This window comes from Artibeus jamaicensis, unplaced genomic scaffold (assembly GCF_021234435.1).
Source record: "Artibeus jamaicensis isolate MK-2021 breed Jamaican fruit bat unplaced genomic scaffold, CSHL_Jam_final contig_466, whole genome shotgun sequence".
Classification (NCBI taxonomy): Eukaryota; Metazoa; Chordata; class Mammalia; order Chiroptera; family Phyllostomidae; genus Artibeus; species Artibeus jamaicensis.
Genome location: NW_026521844.1, coordinates 20,843,045 through 20,862,988, shown reverse-complemented (window position 1 = coordinate 20,862,988; position 19,944 = coordinate 20,843,045). Strand labels below are relative to the sequence as shown.

Sequence of the window (19,944 nt, the reverse complement as noted above, 5' to 3'; positions counted from 1 at the left end):
CATTTTTGTAAGATTATAAGATACATCTCTTTGGAAAAGTTTTGGATTGCTATTTTATTTCATGAGTTAGACTCAGCCTCAAAAAGAGCTCATAAGGTACAATACAGAGTGAGTGAGAGGATATTGTGTTAATTTTTCATTTTTATCATGTTTAGTCGTAAAACCAAGGCTCCTTATAATTTTGATTAAATTTTGTTTTAAATCCTAGCTCTAGAAATAACCTCCCTCTCTGTCCCTCTCTCAGTGTGTGTGTGTGTGTGTGTGTGTGTGTGTGTGTGTGTGTGTGTACCTACCCCTCAGAGACCTACCCTTCCCTGGTATAATCAGCAACCCCCAAGGTGGCAGAGGTCAGTGGTCTGGACCTGACTAATGGTCAGAAGGTCTGGACCTCTGGCAGGCTAAAAGTAACATCTTGACCTAAGTTACGTCTCAGTTCCTGGGTCCCAAGGTGGATAGACCCCCTGGCTGCTTTCCTGTGAGATCAAACAGAGGGATGCTGGCTAAAGCCTCCCAGCTATCTTTAAGACCTGAAGAAGTGATTCATTACCTCTACCTCACCTCCGACCAATCTGCTCCCAGCATGACCTCAGACCCCATACCCACCAAGTCTTCTGATTTTGCCAAATATAATCTGTGGCCTCCATGCTGTGGAGGAGTTCAGGCTTTTAAGCATGAGCTTCCAGTTCTCCTGGATGGTGCTGTTTGTAATAAAATCACCAAATTTTTCTTCAGTTTTCAGTGTCCAGTGTTTGACTCTGTTAGCGCCCCAGGAATGACCTCTTTCTGTTCTCTTGTAGTCACAAAGTTATGAAAGCAACAAAGGAACCATCTCACAAGTTATGAAAGAAACAAAGGAAAAATATGAGGAGCCAAGCTGTCCCACAGAATTAGAACTGGTTTTGGTGTGCCTCAATGGTATTTTTGCTGAACTGAAAGACTTAATTCTGTAGTATTTTACAAGAAACTTTGCCAGAGAGACTAGCTTTCCTAAAATCCACCCTCTGTGACACTTGAATCCCATTGCCCATGGAAATGACAGAGAACAACTATCTGAACTTTCCGGTAAAAACTGAACCTGGTCACTCCCTGGCAGGCTGTTAAAGACCCACCCAGCCATCTCATCGCAAACCTCAGGGCTCACCCAGGCTGACCTGTCACTCTCTTTTTCCACAGCAAGGCCTTTGTCTGCCTTGGTTTAACAAACAAACAATAGTTCTCCTTGGGGCTGGGATAAGGCAGGACCACAGGTATCCAATTAGTGGTTTTCACATCTAACTCACCTTCAGGAAATCTTAACAGGCTTTAAACAAAACAATGAAGCAAATCAAAACACACATGCATAGAAAGACTTCAGTGCTCTACACCTTGCCTTGAGCCTTTGCACAGCTCTGGAAGTGTGATGACCTATACCACTTTGCTACTCCGGACAAGGCAACTGAAGCCCCAAGAGAATCTGTTCTGTCGCTCCCCATGCAAGTGAAATTCAGAACAAGAAACAGAAAGAATGCCTTGATATGATGCCATTTCTAAAACAAATTAAAAAACCAAACAAACCAAAAATTTTACCCCATGAGCACTCCTGACTGGCTCCTCAAATAATTCATAGACATATACATATATATGTATATTCAAACACACAAATAATTTAAAAGGGAAGGGGGGTTAAAGCTATAAATACCAGCTCCCCTGTCTTTTGGCTGAAGGTTAGATCATGCAAATCTGCCCAGGAAGGATAAGGTCTCATTCGACCTGTTTGCTGGGCTGCTGTAAGGTCAAGGTTAGAGTTACACCTCTCAGCATGCCAGACTATACTCAGGACTCTTCGAACAGAAGCCAATCATCCCCCACGCCTGTCCCCCAAAACCTCTCCAGACCATCTCTGCCACCACTTGGCCAGCTAGTATGGAGTTCATGCAGCCCATCCTAGAAACCCTTAGTGCCTTGTGTCAGACGTACCTAGAGCCAGGTGAGGAAAACATCTTGCTTCCTCCACAACACTCTGGGGGCTTTACCTGCTCTGCTAGGCTCACCTCATGAAACAAGAAATCCTAGGATTACAGTCCTAGTTTGTAATTCTTTAATACAACTGTCTTCATCAAAGGCTCAGATGTCTTGGGTTTGTTCCTGAGTGTGTGCAGACAGCAGGGAAAGCGGCAACTGCATGAAGGAGTTATGGGTGGGAGCTGGAACCCTGTAGGGTTATTTCTCAGTATCGAAGCTGCTGGGAATCCACACTAGACAGCCACAGTGTCTCCATCTCTCACTCAGCATGAAAAACAACGAAGAAACTTGATCTTCCACAAGTGTCAAATTGCCCTGTGCATCTGCTGGCATCATGCCCTAGGTCATGGCACATGGCCAACCAATGTTTGTGGAAAGAGTGAGCAAATAAATGAATGCCTGAATGATTGGTAGACACAAAGTAAGAAACAGTAAGTACCACAGAGATAACGTAACAATCATAGCTTATATATACTGAGCGTACTTACCATTTACTTCTCACTGTTCACACTTTACACTCACAGTAACCTCTGAGGTAAGGTATCATTATTATCACTATTTTACAGATGAGGAAACAGAGACACAGAGAAGTGGAGCAGGAAGTGCCGCCCAAGGTCAGGCAGCAAGCAAGGGGGAAGCCAGGATTCAGACCCAGGTAAACTGCCCTCAGCTTACGCTCTTAACTGCACCTGTGCTAACCTTGGAAGGGCTTCCTGCAAGGGACTGTGGCAGACTGCTCTGCTCCATGACCCTACATCCCCATGCTCCCAAGTCTTCCTGCTCACCTAAAAGGAAAAATGCATAAACAATCTATATCAATTTGTATGACGCTTTTGCATAAATGCACTCTTCTAGAATCTTCTTCTACTCAGGATGCCGATGACACACAGTTCTAACCAACAAGCATAAGATGAAGTCTGTGGGTGGGCCATAGGAATTTTTTTGTTCACTGGTAAAAGGTGCTTACTTGAAGGGAAAAAGTAAGTACCTTACTTTGCCTGTGCCTCCCCTTCCATTTTTCTTCCAACACTGAGAACAGATGCAATGCCCCGCTGTGAGGAAGGTATCTGGGCACCACAGGCAACAAATGCAAACATAACAGGCCAACGTCTAAGGAAGGTAACAGAACAGGGACCCCCCATGGTACCTGGTCATGAAACTAGCCCAAAGCCACTTACCTCCAATCTTCTTAAGTGAGTCAATAAATATCTTTATTGTTTAAGCCCCTGTTAGCTGAGTTTTTTACTTGCCTAACTGATCTAGGGGTCAAGAAAGATTCCGGAAGAGGACAGTACTGCAGCTGTGCCACCGAGGATAGAATAGCATTTCAACATGCGAAGAAAGGGGGAAAGGTGTACTAGACAGAGGAAATAATGAGACTGTGGCCAGGGCAAGTGACATCTTCCTTTAAAGGGCAAGGACCATCTTTGTGCAATTCAGTGTGAGAAAACCCATGATGACGTTCTTTCTTTAACTTGGTGGCTTTGAAAACCATGTGGTTTTGCAAAGTGCTTCTCGGTGTGTGATCCCTGAACTAGCAGCGTCAGAATCACCAGGACACCTGCTAGAAACAAAACCTAGTGGCTACGCCAGGCCTCCTACATCAGAAATGTGGGCTCAAGGCTGAACAACTCATGTTTTGACCAGCGAATCGCCCTCCAGGTGATTCCGATGTCCACTCAGGTTTGAGAAGCTGTGGTTTAGCACAGAGAGAGATGCTCAAGTAGCCTATTCTTGTCCTGTTCTGCCACCAGCTCCTGTGCAACCTTCACTCTGCTCAGCGAGGAAGGTTGTGGAGCTCCTGCCTACAAAACGCCGTGGAAAGACAGGCTGTAGGCTCTCAGCCCCGCACCGAAGCAAGTACCAGTGTGGATGAATGGAGCCCTACGGCTTAGCTCTCCTTCAAAATGGGTGCCTCTCAGGGGGCACCCCTACTAACAGTGCGCTTTGAAAGAAGAGAGACTGTGGCCAACAGCGGTGAAGGGCAGAGTGAACCCCACAGCGAAGAAAAGGGGGAGGTAAGTTTACTTTAATGAGGAAATGGGAGCTGAAGAATAAAGCCAGGAGAAGCTCACCATGAATCTCATTTCCCATCTGTAAAGTAAAAATCATACAAGTTCTTAAGCAAAAGAAGCCAAACACAGAAGGCCACATATTGTATTATTTCATTTGTATGAGAACTTCAGAATAAGAAAATGAATTTGTGGTTGCCAGGGGGTGAAGGAAGAAGGAAGGGGAATGAGGAGTGACTGGTAGTAGGTACAGGGTTGCTTTTGGGGTGATGAGAACGTTCCAGAATTAGATCATGGTGGTGGTTGCACTGGTAAACGCTCATGTACTAAAAATCACTAAATAGCACACTTTTAAAAGGTCAGTTTTATAGTGTATAAATCATAACCCAACTTCCCAAATTGAGTTGAGTTGGGTCTCTATTAGTCAATTTTAGAAATGACTGGGCCCTTAGACACCACATTGCTAGTCTCCCCAGCTCCACTTTGCAGATGGGAAAACAACCACCTTGTTCTGAACTCATCAGAGCAATGTGGCTCTGCTCATGTTGCCAGGGAAGGAGGCCCCATGCACTGCTGAGCCTTGTCAGCTAATGCTGTTCCTTTTGCAGACCCCCTAAAACATCACCCCACAGTGATCACCAGTCTGGGGGGCACTTACCTCCACAACAAGGGACACAATGAAATTGCAGCTGAGCATAATGACGATGTAGACCCTCCACAGAACAGGAGTGCAGAGCAGCTGGCAGGGGGCAGGGAAGCACAGTTAGTCTGAAGACAAACACACGCCAGAAAATGTCCACGTGCTTCATAGGTTATAAATTACATATCTGATAGGCACATGTGTGTGTTAAATACATGTAGAATCTGTATGTATTTCTATGCATACAGAGAACAGTATGGAAGAATTGTACCCAATATCCAATGATTTGGGGACTATGATAGCTACTTTCTTTCTTTTATCTTACTTTGCTTCTTATTTTTTTCTTTGTAATTTCTAAATATCCTAAAATATATCTAATCACCTTACAACAACACATAATAGGAAAAGTACTTTTTGTTTGCTTTTTTAAGTGAGGGAACGCAGGAATGTGGCTCTACTCCCAGGAGGCTCTGAGGGCACACCTGTCAATCCTCCATGTGACCAGCATGGCCATCTCCTCTCCTCACCCAGGCTCTGCAGTGGCGCCCTTGGCCCGGGCTTCACCCTCAGGGACGTGTGCACAGGGGCACAGGCTATGCTGTCTGGGGGGTGCTCACCAACAGAGCAAATAGAGCTGAAACCAAGCTGTCATGACCTGCCTCTCCCACTTCCTCTGTATCTTCCCTAACCCCTCCTCAGGGTCAAGATATTTATGTTATATATTTCTGCATATTACATGGGTGAATGAATGAGTGAATGAGTGAAACAAAGCCAAGTGCATTGTACCCGGCACTGCCTCTAACGCTGCCTTTACACTGGTGGGAGTAAACTGCTACAGCTCTAGGGAGGGCCATGCTATTATAATTAAAACTTCAAGTTCATTTCTAGGAAGTGATCCTAGAGATGTAATCTTCCATGGTTGAAACAATATGTGTATGAGGTTATTTTACTGCAGCTTTGTTTGTAATAGTAAAAAATAGAAAACAGTCTAAATGTCTATCATAGGAGACTACATATGAATTATGAGATATATAAATAAAATATAATGCTATATTAGCATAAAAAGAAGGAAGAAATTTTATGTGCTGTTATGGATGGATTACCAAAATACACTGTTACCCGAAAGACAAGGCGCAGCACTGTTTATGTGCTTCTGGCAGCAACCACAGTACTCCACTCAGCTCTCCTGCTTCTGGGAGGAGAGTGACAGATGGTCCAGCTGCTAGACTCAGAATCTGCCACCACATCCTCCCAAAGGCCACACGTCCCATGGGATGCTCGTGGCCAATAACTGAGGACAGCAAGGCTTTCAATCACAGTCACTCTTGTGAGACACCGGACTCCTCCGACAGACAAGTCTGGCTTGAATTTCTTAGAACTGTTCTGTGGCCTGAAACTCTCCTCACCTCCCCCTCCTCCCTCCGTCTCTCTCTCATAGGGGTCAGAGCACAGAGTCTCGTGCCCTCCGCCTCCAGGTCCCTGATTTTTGTTCCCCCATAAGAAACACCTCCAATAACTTTCTTTCATACGTCTTGTCTCATCTGGACATCCCTGTTTCAAAAGCCCTGGACAAAGGTAATAGTTCACTATTGTTTGTGTAACAATGTGGCAGAATATACATATAAAACACATATACACACATACATATATATTTGTATACATATGTAAAAAAAATATGCCTGAAAGGCCCTGGCCAGCATGGCTCAGTTGGTTAGAGTGTCGTCTGGTAAACTGAAAGGTCGTGGGTTTGGTTCCCAGTCAGGGCGCCTGAGAGAGCAACTGATAGATACTTCTCTCTCACATTGATGTTTCTCTACCTCTCCCCTTCCCTTCCCCCCTAAATATGTATAATATGTATAAATATTATACATATTTATAATATATGAATTTTCAAAGATGGAACAATAAAGTGAAAAATGTTATAATTTTCCCTCCTTGCATATTCACATTTCTAAAATGGGCTCACGATTTAACGTACTAATAAGACAAGTGACTGTTTTTAAAGCAGACAATAGTCCTTTGCAGAGTCCTTGGCAGTCACGCCGGCAATGACTTCACGCATGCTCCCTTCAAACCAAACGTGCTCCCTGTTTTGTTACGCAGTAAAACGGGGCCTCTCTGTTCCAGTCTTCACTGGCAAACAGTGTAACTTAACCCAGCATTTCTTCATTTTCTGCAAGATTACAAAGTTTTAACTCACTTGGAAGTCTAGTAGGCAAAGACTGTTTATCTCTATAAGCACCTAATGCAATTCATGAGGACACTTAACAGTGGCAATGACACTGTTAAGCATAGTAATGTGACATAAAAATGAACACTGTAGACATTAGTTTCTTTGTCACACCGGGTGTGTGAAGGTGCGGTTGGCTTGGAATGAGCTACATGCTCCACGTGCTTGTCCACGTTTAGGAAACTGATGTGCACCCATCCATCAGTCATCTGTTGCCATTAGGTACCGTTTGCTACGCAAGGCACTGTCTGCATGAGAATCGCATCCCTGAGAAACTCGTCTTTGACATGGAGAGGCAGGGAGGCAAGTTTACAGAGCACTGAGTAAAAAAAAGAGGAAAGCTCAGTTTCTTTTCTCTTCTCTTTTCTATTTACTGGTCTAAAGGATATTTCCTAATGATGGATTTCTAACTGAAAAGTAGGATAGGTTAGGAAAAAATATTTTACATCACTTGAATACATACAACTTCCATCACTTATAAGGTTTTAAGCTGTTACAAAATCTAAGCTAGTTCAGGAGATAAGGCATGGCTTTTTGAAAGAAATTTTTGCTGACATCAAGTATGAACATCAGAAAAAACACATTTCTAAAGAGGTAAAAGATGTAAATATAGATTTAAAAATTAACTGAAAAAGTGTTATAGGCAAAACTGTTTTAAACAGTTTCAAAACACTAGCATTTAGGGGGAAATTTTCTCACATTTGAGAAAGAAATGTATAAATAGATTTTATGGTCATAAAGAGAATCTTTTAAAAGAAAAATATTCAATGCTTTTGAAATACTTAAAATCAAGACTAAGTAGAATTTTATTTCCTATCTAACTTAAATAAAAATATGAATAAATTCAATATTTAAAAAAACTATCCCGAGGGAATAATTGATGTCAAGAATCCATGTCAATTACAATTGTGACCTGCTTTTCTAAAATTAGGGTGTGAAACAACTGTAATATATCATCACATCCCTGAGATGAGACTTACATTCAAACGCCTATATAAATCTGGAACATCAGCAAATAGAATGAATAGACACACAGCCAGCTGTATGATCAGTACAAGGACAAATATATCTGAGGAAATAAGAACACAAACTATCATTTAGAGAAATCAGAATATAGAGTGTCACATCTATTGAAAGACATATTCTAGATTAACGCTGATTAGATTCACTTGATTTTCACATCCAAACACAGCATAATAGATGGGATGTTCTCATTTCTATGCAGTGGGTCTCACCTCTAAAATTTCTATGCATGTCCTTGAGGCAAGTGGAATGTTTCACATCCATGTTATATGTTTCAATTGATAAAAGTGGGAAAGATACACACACATATGGTAATACTAACAAAACGTATTTATATTAATACAAGAAATTATTTTTATTATTACAAAATAAATGCCTTGAAGGCATCCAAGTTTCTGAGTCTCTTTAATGCAAATCATCTACCTCAGTTCCTTTTCTGGAAAAGAAGGAGGGCTATAAATAAACAAATGTGTAAATTACAGTCACATAGAGGTCAGTGATTAACTGCTTTGTCATTCCCAGAAGGAGAAGGGCCAAATAATTTTCTCTGAACAAGATTTCACAAGGATATTCATTTTTCAACTTGTGCCTCCTAATTTTTCCAATTAGAGGGGTAGAGAGGGCATTCAAACAAATGTTTGAAAGGCAGAGAACCTCCACCAGTGTCTGCAGTCATGTCCCCCCTAGGCTGGACTCCCTCCCAGCCTGCGGACCACACAACGCCATCCTGGCCATCATCTCCATGGCAGGAGATGTGTTGCAAATGAGCACCATGTCCCCTCTCCCCACCATCTCTGACAAGGGTAAAAAATAAATGAGTCTTCCCAATCCCAACAGGTGTAGAAATACATGGGTCTTCCCAATTTCGAGCGATTCCATGAAAAGACACTTAGAGATGCATTTCTAGTGAAGGTAAGAGGTGGATAAAGAAGCCTTAGTATTTGGAAGCCTTAGTATGGAAGAGGCTGCAGAGTGTGTTTTACAGAGGCCTGGAGTGGAAATTAGGAGACTGGGTATAAGGGCCCACTCTACAGCTGCTCTGTGAATGACCCAGGCATGTCTGTCCCTGCTCTGACCTCTCACCTCCAATTCCATAGAATTTTACTCACAGTTTTTGTAAGTTGGCTGCCTAAATGGTTTTCCTTTAGAGAAGATAAGAGCCACAATAATACAGTTCATTGTTCCCAAGAACCAGATAGTAGTGTTCTCAAAACTTGGGAAGGTACCATCACTTCCAACTTCATCTGGGACAGTGGGAGAGATGGTTGACTTCGAGATGCTTTCATTTTGCATTGTGTGGTTACTAAAAAGGAAACAAAAGCACTTAATGAAGGAAGATGATGACACCATGGAGCATACATACAAGATTCCATAACCTCAATGTTTCTCTAATTGCCTACACTCTGGGAAAGAATACACAGAAAAATGAGGAGAAAGAAGACAATATAGAAAGATCTATTTTTAGAGAGATGGATAAATGATAGATAAATTTGATCGATAGCTAGATAGATAGAACCAAGTTATTTAAAAAATATTGAGCACCAATCATGTATATTAAAGCTATCTGGGAGAGAAAGAGATGACTAAGTAATAATTCTTCCCTCTAGTGGCTTAAAGTCTCTAAAATTTTATCAATAGAGTGACCATATAATTTATCATTCAACAGAAACAGCTCTGAGTAGGAAAAGAAAAGATTTTAGTCATTTCATCAAATATCAGGCTTAAACTGGGGATGTCCAGGAAAAGTACCGTGCATGGTCACCCTAGATAGATAAGATGGTCATAGATCGTTATCTCAGATAGACAAAGATAAGTGCCACTAAATGTTATGGTCAAATTGTGCTACAGAGAAATAAAGTTCACTGGAAAATTACCCAGGGGATTCAATGGGAGTCAAATTCTTTGCCAGAGTGATTGAAGGCCCAGGTGCCTCCCATCATATGGGCCAGATAATGCTTGATAGAATTTAGAGTGTGGGAAGCTGGGATCATGTCTGTGATCATACCTGTGTATCTCCATGTTATACCAAGGCTGCCTCTGAACCAGAAGGAAGCCCACTATGTGCATGGCCAGGCTGAGAAAGATGTTGAAAATCACTGAGAGCAGCAAAGGTGGGGAGATCAGCCGTCCTGCAGGTCTGAAAGGCACCAGCTTAGGGTAGGCACCATTCAAATTCACTATAAAATAAATTCAAAATTTATAGGTATGAGAGCAGGAAAATGTTGTGTTCTTCAGAAGAATGGTGTAAATTCTCGGGCTCACACATCTGAGAAAATGGACAAATTGATATACATCAAAAACTGAGTGAACAACACAATAAATGGATTCAAACTGAAGTCATATGAGAAACTCTTAAGACAGCAGACAGAACAACCACAAGACGCCCTTTTTGTGCCTATTAAGTGGGCAAAAGCTATTAAATTATAGCTTATTGGGAGTATTAAACGCACACTTATATTACACTACTTGTGCAAATGTAAATTGACAGAAAACTTCTGAAATGCAATTTGACAATGAATATGATGAGACTGAAATATTTTCATAACTATTCATATAGTTATTCCACTTTTGAAATTTTATTCTATGCTAAAACAAATCAGAGATATAAAAACATGTTCATCACAGCATCATTTCAACAAATTATGGCACATCTATGTAATGGAACAACATGCAGTCACTAGGAAGTAATGCTTTCAAATATTTAAGAAATAAAATGTTGAGTGACATCTGCAAAATAACAGAGAAAGCAGCTCCAAGACCCCGTTCTTCCACAGAAACATTGAAAAACCAGCAGAAACTGTAAGAACTAACTTTGTCAGAAATATGAAAAATAGACAAAAGTTTATAGCATGCAAACAAATGCTAAATCAAGAAAAAGGCAACTTAAAAACAGTAGGAAAGCTTTGTGCATCTTTACTTGCCCTTGCCACCTCCAGCTCAGGAACAGCCTTGAAAGTGGTAGCACACATGTATGGTGGGGGACCCTGGCCCCTGCTCACAGGGGGGAAAGGCAGACTTTATCCATGAGTTATTCTGCATGTCTGTTCCAGCTTGTCTGGGGCTCCCTGAAGCGAGGTGTTCATCTCTGTTTCACCTAATGCAAAACCTACTCGGGGTGGGGAAGCAGTGTGCACTGCTCCAAAGCATTGTAAGGCTAATAAACAACCTGCAGTCACTTCACTTGGGACAAAAGATCAGAGCTGACACAAAAAATAAATGCCTAAAGCCTGGAGAGAAATGCTCAAGTACAATTCTTTGGGAAATTATGATATTCATAATCTCCGGTGTATATTGGAGAATATAGAAAGCCATGTATGTGCCCAGGGCAAGATGCATACTAAGAAAAGACCAGAAAAACAATACTTTCAGCTCTGGATAATCTCTAGATTCAACACAAACCTGCTAAGTGTTGAAATGCCCAGGACAGAACCAATCAGCAACAATTGGGAAAGGTGTTTTTTGTCATTGTTCATATTGTTTAATTCACAGAGTTCAAGGACTTCTATCAAAAGACTACCCGAATCAAAGCTAAAGGAACAGAGAGTTCAGTGACCACACATGACAACTGATTCAGTCGATGTAAAAATAGTTTAAGAAAGTCACTAAACAAGTAGACTACTAGAGCCTTCAAAAAACCCCAGCAAAACAAAAAATGTCGAGCCCAAGGGAAAGGGGAGAAACTGATTTCCATGGTTAAGACATTGTAAAAATCCTGTCTAGGGAAGCCCAGATACTGAACTTACTGATCAAAGACTTTAAAACAACTGTCTAAATATGCTCAAAGAACTCAATGAAAAAAATGAAAAAAAGAACTCAATGAAATCAGAAAAATATAAACAAAATGGGAATATCAATAAAAAGAGAGAAATTCTAAAAAGAAGCCAAAATAAATTATTTTATAATTTCTATCTCTTTTTTGACACTCTCATTTTGACTAGTAAAGGTAACTATTTTGGATAATATGAAAGTATATATTATTGTATTTTTTAACTCTACTTCCTATTCCTACATTATTTAATAGACAAATGCATAAAATAATTAGCTATCTAAGTTACTGGGCACACAATTGATAAAGATAACATAATTTGTGACAAATAAAATTGGGAAAAAGAGCTATATAATAAGAGTTTTGACATGCTATGGAAGTTAAAGTATCAATCCAAACTAGATTATTACAAATTGAGGATGTTCCATGTAACCCCATGATTATATATATTGCCTTGAAAACCCACAGCTATTCAATGGTGACAGACTGAAAGCTTTTGCCCTAAGATTAGGAACAAGAGAGGGATGTCCACTGTCACCACTGCTATTTAACATGGTACTGGAAGCTCTATCCAGAGCAATTGGAGAAGGAATAAAAGTCATCCAAATTGTAAGGAAGAAGTAGAACTCTCTATTCACAAGTGACTTTGTTCTGTACAGGGGAAGTTCAGAAAAATCCACAAGAAAGCTACTAGAGTTAATAAGCATACTCAGCTTTGTTGTAAAGGTACAAGACCAACACATAAAAATCAGTTGTGTTTTTATACATTGGCAACAAACAATTTAAAAAGGAAATTAGGAATACAATTCCAATTCAATAGCATCCAAAAGAATATGTACCTAGAAATAAAGCTAATCAAAGAAAAAAGACTCGTATGCTGAAAATTATAAAATTCACTGAAGGAAACTAAAGAAAACATAAATAAATTAAAATACACCCAGTATTTATGTATTGGAAGGTGTGATTTTGTTACAGTGTCAATACTACTTAAAGTGATCTAGAGACTCAATGCAGTCTCTGTCAAGGTTCAGATAGCTTTCTTTTTCTGCAGAACAGAAAAGTTGATCCTCAAATTCATGTGGAAAAGTCAAATAAATCTTGAAAAAGGAGAATGATATTGGAGGACTCATACATTCTGATTTCTAACTTACTACAAAAACAGTAATCAAAACAGTATGTTACTACCATAAAGGTAGACATACTGACCAGTGGACTAGAATGGAGGACCCAAAAGTAACCCCCCACATGTATGACCAATTGATTTTCAATGAGTGTCAAGACTGTTAGCTGGGGAATAGAACAGCTTCTTTGACAAATTGTGTTGGGGCAACTGGATTTCCACATGTACAACAGTGAAGGTGGACCCCCTAGTTCACACTACATATAGAAAATGTATCAACGATCTAAATAAAAGAGCTAAAAATCACTAAAAATTTCTTAGAAAACACAGGGTAAATCTTCATGACCTCGGATTTAGCAATGGATTCTTAGATAAGAGAACCCAAGTATAAGCAAAAAGAGAATAAAGATAAATTTGACTTAATCAAAATTAAACACTTTTATACAACAAAAGACATTATCGAGAAAATGAAAACGTAATATATAGAATGAGAGAAAATGTTGTCAATTGTATATCTAATGAGGTTTTAATATTCACAGTATATGAAGAACTCCAGAACCCAGATATCAAAAGATAAAAATCCAGTTAAGAAATGGCTTAATCTAGTTAAGACTTGAATAAATGTTTATCCAAATAAGATATACAAATAGCTACAAGCACATGAAAATATGTCAACAGTATTAGTCATTAGAGAAATGAAAATCAAAATCACTATAAGATACTACTTCATGCTATTAGAATACCTAAAATAATTTTATTAAAGTTAAATAATATATTGATGAGACTGTGGAGAAACTAGAACCATTACACATTGCTGGTGAGAATGTAAATTGATGCAGTCACTATGGAAAATAGTTCCCCCAAGCAGTAATTTCATTCATTTATCTAAAAGAATTGAAAATAGGACCTCAAACAGACAGTTTATGCAAATGTTCATGGCAACATTACTCACAATAGACAAAAGCTGGAAGCAACCAAGTCCATCATTGGATAAATGGGTAACAAAGTGTGGTGTGATGTATAATGGAACATTACTTGGCCATTAAAAAGAAATAAAGTTCTGATACATGCCGCAGCATAGATGAACCTTGAAAACACTGTGCTAATTGAAATAAGCCAGACACAAAGAGCCAGGTATGGTATGCTTTGACTTATTTGAAATATTTTGAATAGACAAATTTACAGCAATAAGAAGTACACTAGAGGTGATCAGAAGCTTAGAGGGAGGGCACTGGGGGTCATATTATAATAGCTACAGAGTTTCTGTTTGGGGCGATGATAAAGTTTGGGAAACAGTGGTGATAGTTCCACAGCTCTGTGAATGCAATTAATGCTTCTGAACTGGACAGTTACAAATGGCAAAAGTGGCCAACTTTGTTATATACATATTTTACCACAATAAAACATTAAAATGTTTAATAACATTTAAAAATAGTTATAAAGTTAAGTGAAAACAGTATGCATAGTTACGTAGAAAACACAATTCAAATTCCTTAGTATATGTATGTACATATGCATGTGTACATACATATACATATATGTATAAACATATGAATATGTACATATAAACATACACACACATATATGCCCCCAGGAAATGCATCAGAATGCATTAATTGGTTCTCTCTGGATATAGGATAAAAGCTGTTGCTTTTTTTCTTTGTCATACCCTCTTTTTACAATAACTACATGTTAATCAATGATGAATATAAAAAAGGATAAAGTCATTTGTCAAAAGACAGAAACAAAACCCTGGAGTTGGTTGTTACATGGAAGAGAATAATCACAGGAGAAATTCAATCTGTTTTCAAAGCTCTGAAAGACTGTCACAGGGAGAAACTTTAGACTATCCTGTGCCATCCCGAACGGCAGAACTGTGATGGCTGGAAGTGACACAGAGGTCGATTTGTCCTGGTGTGAACGAGAACTCCATTACAGACTGTTCAAGGGTGTGCTGTCGATAGAGTTAACAAATACTGAATGAACTTTTTGGATCCACCGGGCACTGTTAGCTGTATTGGGAATACAGCTCTTGTGAAGTGCACTCTCTGGCTGAGGGGAGGCGGCAACAACAAAGAAAAACAGGTCAGTGTAATTTCAGGCTGTGACAAGTACTGTGAGGAAAGAAAGCAGAATTGTGTGCTAAAGAATCATTGGTCGTTATTTAAAGTGACGTTTATGAGGTGGTGACATTTGAGCTAAAATCCGAATAATAAAAAGCAGTGAAAGTCATATGAAGATCTGAAGGGAACATTAAGTTTAGGAAAAGGTGCTGAGGTGACCACAAACTTGGCAGTGCTCATGAGACAGAAAGACCAGTATGCCTAGAACAGCAAGTGAATGGCAATGCAGTTGGATGTGAAGGTGGAAAAGTAGGCAGAAACAAGTCATGGTAAGACTTCGGATTTAGTAGAAATGAGAAGCCACGGGAACATGTTAAGCAAGAATATGACAACAAAATTTAAATAAAAAAACTTAACATTCTTATCACTGTTTGAAAGGTAAATGAAAGTGAGGGGAGGGCAGAAAGAGTAGGAGCAAGACTAGCTGTGGGGTTATTGCAGTAATCCAAAAGAGAAGGACTGTTGTTCTGAGACATGGCTACAGCAGAGATGGGGCGAAGGGAAACAGGATATGTTTTGGAGGTAGAGCTGATAGGAATTTCATATGTATTGGATGTGAAGGGTAAAGAAAAGAGAGAAATGAAGGATTACTCCAGGTCTTTGAACAGCTAAGTAGATAGTGGTGCTGTCTTAAAAAATTTTCTTTTCACCGACATATTCCAAGTGCCAATATAAATTAATTTTGACCAATAACAGCAAGGCAAACAAAAGCTTTATTTGGACCATATGAATTATACCTTATGACACAGATTTCAGTAGAACCTGATTTTGTTTCCATCAAAAGAAAAAAGAAGGAGGGGGTTTCCAAAGAAGTCATAAAAGTTTAAAAAAAAAGAGCTGCGATTGATGCTTACAAACAGACTTACACTCTGCTATTTATATGGTTAATTGCTTATGCCTGTTCCTAGGTGAAAATTTGATTTCTTAATAAAGAGTACACTGATGCAGAGCCGGTTCAGGATGCAGGCATTTGTGGTTTTGCCCAGTTCAAAAATTCAGGTTCACATGGAGGAGGGTGAGCTAGTTCAGCTTCCCAAAGGTTCCATTTTAGATTGCTCTACTGATAATACGAACTCCGTTTTGCTACTTTTCTTTCGTACCTATTGTAGTAAGTACTGCAATCTAGACAGCAAATGTTTAATGGTTATGTTACTTATAAGATACAACAGAATAAAGAGTTCCATTTGGGCATGTCAATTCTACATTCTGTTAGATATCCAGAACTAGATGCTGAGTGGCTGCATTTCCAGAGCTCAGGGGAGGCGTCAAGGCCAGGGATATAAATGGGGCACACATCAGCCTGTACATGACATTCAAGTCACAGGAGTGGCTGAAGTCACTGAGGGAGACCGTGTGGACTGAAAAGACAAAGAACTCGAGAAAAAGGCTTGGCACATCCCAAAAGTTAGAAGACAGGTAAAGGAGCAGAAGCCAGCAAAAGAGTTAGGAAAACTGTACTCACAAAAGGGATAGATAATGCAGGAGGCCGTGATATCACAGACCCAAAAGAAGTAAACCTTGTGCGGAAGGAGAATGCTGTTGAGAGATTCAAGTACAGTCAGGAAAGAGAAGTGGCCGTCGCTGTCAACAAAATTCATCGATGGGTACGACAGATGCAGAAACATAGATGGCAGTTGCTCCCTGTGAGCTCATTCTCCAAAAACAGAGCTTCCAAAAGAGTTTTTAAATGACAAGTTGGCATGGCGGTTGTTAAGGTTATAATGAGAAGATATAAGAGGAAATAATGTGAAAGCAAGACCATGAGGCATGAGGAAGGAGCCATCTAAGACGTACTGTTTCATGCGTCAGTAATGTGCGCCCTCCCAGCCAGTGGTGGCTGAGGCTGGCTCACCCTGGCTCGCAAGGGCCAGTTTCTGCTAAATCTGTAAGCCAGTTACTAAAAGCAGACATTACTAAAAGTAAATTATGTAAACTTGAAAAACAAAGAAAAATATTCAAAAACTGATCATTTTATGTTATTTCCCATTTTTAAATGATCTATGTTCTTGAAATTAATAATGGAGATTAAATTTAAAAGTGTGTCATGTCTGTAGCCATTACATCATGAATAATTTTTTTACTGAGGAAGTACTTTTCCAGCACTCAAGATCTACTATCCAACTCAGCAAGTAAGTTGCTCACATCACTGATGAATGGTTAGAGTTTCAACATGAATTTTTGCTGTGTTGCCATTCAGGAAAAACATGTCAGCAATGATTTATGTTAAAGCTAATTCAGTTCTCAATAGCATAGGTTGACTGTGGATAAAAGAATTTGGTAAACCCTCAGTGAAAGCACTCTGTGGGAATCAATGACTAAATGGAATTTGCAAGAAAGACATTGTCTATTTTATTATTATTTGAAAATTGCTTGCTACACAGGTTTCTTCAGTTTATAATAAACTTGTGTGCATATATGTACAAACATTTTTTGGAATGCCAGTTGTTAAACATTTGCCGGCCCACCACTGCCTCCCCGCAAATACCAGCACAGGCCAAGCACCCAAGTTCCTGTCTCTGAATGTTAGAATCTGACTGAAATGTTAAGATTAAAGATAACAAGTGGAGAAAGTGGGTATACACAGCTAATTAGGAAGCTTGGCAGAAAGTGGTTGATTTGGGTCAAGGAAAAAGCTTTTAATGAAAGAAGAGTTGGACATATTATTTATATGCTGGTAAAGGATCATGCAGTGGCCCAGAGAAAAGTCGGCCATGATGGAGGAAGGGATTATGACGTGAACAAAGTCCATAAGAAGGTAAGAGGAGGTAGGATTAAAAGTACAGGTGGGGCTGTTGGCATTTATATGTACCAGACAGGAAAGCAGAGAATTTGGTAAAGATGATGGTTAGTATGTGGGTTGGGGTGAAAATTCCTTACCAGGGAAATTGGAGAGTAACTTGTACATTAGTTAGAGAAGGTGAGGGTGGGAGTGGAAAAATGACGAGATGACCTTCCACCTGCGTTCTAGATCTTGAGAGGCTAGATTTGGACATGGAGAACAGACAAGCTCCATACTGAGCACATTTTAACTATAACTATGCCTAAAAGCATACCAGAATCTGTGTTCCTGATTTTCAACGGTTTTTTGTTTTCATTTTAAATATTTTATGGAAGCTGTATATGTTGTGGAAAACAGCAAAATAACTGGCCAACTAGTTCACTTTTGCCAACATTTTCTTTCAACACTCAAAAATGAGGATTGTCCTCTCTTCCTCTGTGTATGTACCTTTGGGAATAAGTCACACATCACATCTGCTGCAGCTGCTGCCCCTGCCCTGCTGGCCAACCAGCCCTTCTGGAGCAGAGGGAGGCAAGCTGATGGGAGCACGTCTGGAGAGGAAGTTTTAAAAACGTCTTACTTGTTACACCAATAAGAGTTGTAATGGCCAGATCCTGGAACAGAAACTGGTAATTTGATAGGCTGTTCGTCTCCTGAAAATAAAAAGGAAAGCGGCTCAAAAGAGTTGTGAGCTTCTGGATGAAGTTCTACATAAATTTCATTCATGCTCTCACTGCAACACAGGATTGTCAAGGAAATTACTGAAGGGAGAGTGTGGTCAGGGGCCTGTCTGGGTTGGTGGGCGTACAAGAGACAAGGCTGTGAAATCCGTCCAACTGGGCGGGGCCTTTGTGCATTGTTATCACCCCTCGCTGCAGGGAATATCTCACTGACCAGATTCATCCCTGTTCTCTTGTCCACTTGCTAACAGAAAAGTTGGGGTTTGGTCTGGCATAAAAGAGTGCATTTCCAATAGTAACAAGTGACAAATGTGTGGTGGTCGTATCTAAAATTTTACTGATAGAAAATGACAATAACTGAATCAACTATTTGCATTCTTGGGTGATGTTTAAAAGTCCCTGATAAAGCACCTTGATTCTTGAGGAAAAAACATTTAGATCTTGCAGATTTCAAGGAACTTCCTCCCTTGCCCCATACCCCTTGATGGAAAGGAAATAATAATAACCCATGTTTAACTCTAGCTTTGAGCAAGAGCTATTGAGATTTCAAATAGGACGAAGTTGCTATAAATAGCCCCTTCCTCTCCAGTTTATTCATTAGTGAGTGGGAAAAGACATAGGTAATTTGAAGATAAAAGAACTAAAATGTTCAATCCAGGAGCAAGAGGGCAAGATATAGAGATGAATCTGGATATCTCTGGCACAAATAGAGTCCCCTCTCTCTGCGTTAGCTAATAGAAAAAGCCTCCATATGTTGAGTCCACAAATAATAATGATGGACTTTCTCCTTTTATGTTTGGTTAAATAATGAAAGCCATCACAAGACCTACGTATTTTTTGTGGTATGGTATGCCAATTTTTAAATCCCTATGTTCAGGGAATCGGTGATATGTTGGCTTATACTATAGCTTATAGGAGTCCACTGCTACGTGTGAAAAGTTATGTGCTATAATTTTGTGAACTGTTTCAGAATTTTGAACTGTTTCAAATTTCAGAATTTTGGCTGATAAATACAGCCAATATAAAACTTAAATTACACAAATTTACTATTAAATAAATTATACTGAAAAAAAGAGGCAATGAATAGTCAAAACTCAGCATTTTCCAATCACTTTCCTATACTTTAGTGTTTATATATGTTCTTGAAGTTACTCACAACTGTTTTATGTATGTGGTGCAAACACTACATAATTGTACGCTATTGTACGTCTCTCCCCGAGTCCACGTTCAAGTGGATAGCTTAAACCTAGCCATGGTGGGAATAGTTACACCATTGAAATTGGCAAATGATGACAATCAGGGCTCATTTTTCCAGGGAGAGCCCGTCATGAGACATTCCAGCACCCAACCAGAGAATCACCTCTGTAAAGAATGGGATGTGAGGGGAGAGCCACACTGGCTTGGAAAGGTAGAGACCTGGTCCCAGCAGGTGAAAGCAACAATGAGAGTGGTGTGTTCCATTCTGATCCTCAGCTGCATCTAGATTCTCTGTCAGAGTCAGAGAAATCACACTAACACCTTTTCTTGTGTATCTTTGTCTAGTTCTGATTTATTTTCAAAACATTAGAGA

The 19,944-nt window shown here is 39.7% G+C and overlaps 1 protein-coding gene across 2 annotated transcripts in view; it reads right to left on the bottom strand.

Annotated features, from left to right (window-relative positions):
* Positions 1-19,944, bottom strand: part of ATP13A4 (ATPase 13A4) — a 239,599-nt gene that overhangs the window by 122,793 nt on the left and 96,862 nt on the right. For both annotated transcript variants that reach the window (XM_053667251.1, XM_037131634.2), the window contains exons 25-29: positions 18,275-18,347; positions 9,912-10,083; positions 9,016-9,209; positions 7,864-7,952; positions 4,672-4,752 (exon numbers count right to left, since the gene is read on the bottom strand). In XM_053667251.1, the coding sequence (XP_053523226.1) occupies positions 4,672-4,752; positions 7,864-7,952; positions 9,016-9,209; positions 9,912-10,083; positions 18,275-18,347 (609 nt within the window). The remainder of the gene's footprint in view (positions 1-4,671; positions 4,753-7,863; positions 7,953-9,015; positions 9,210-9,911; positions 10,084-18,274; positions 18,348-19,944) is intronic.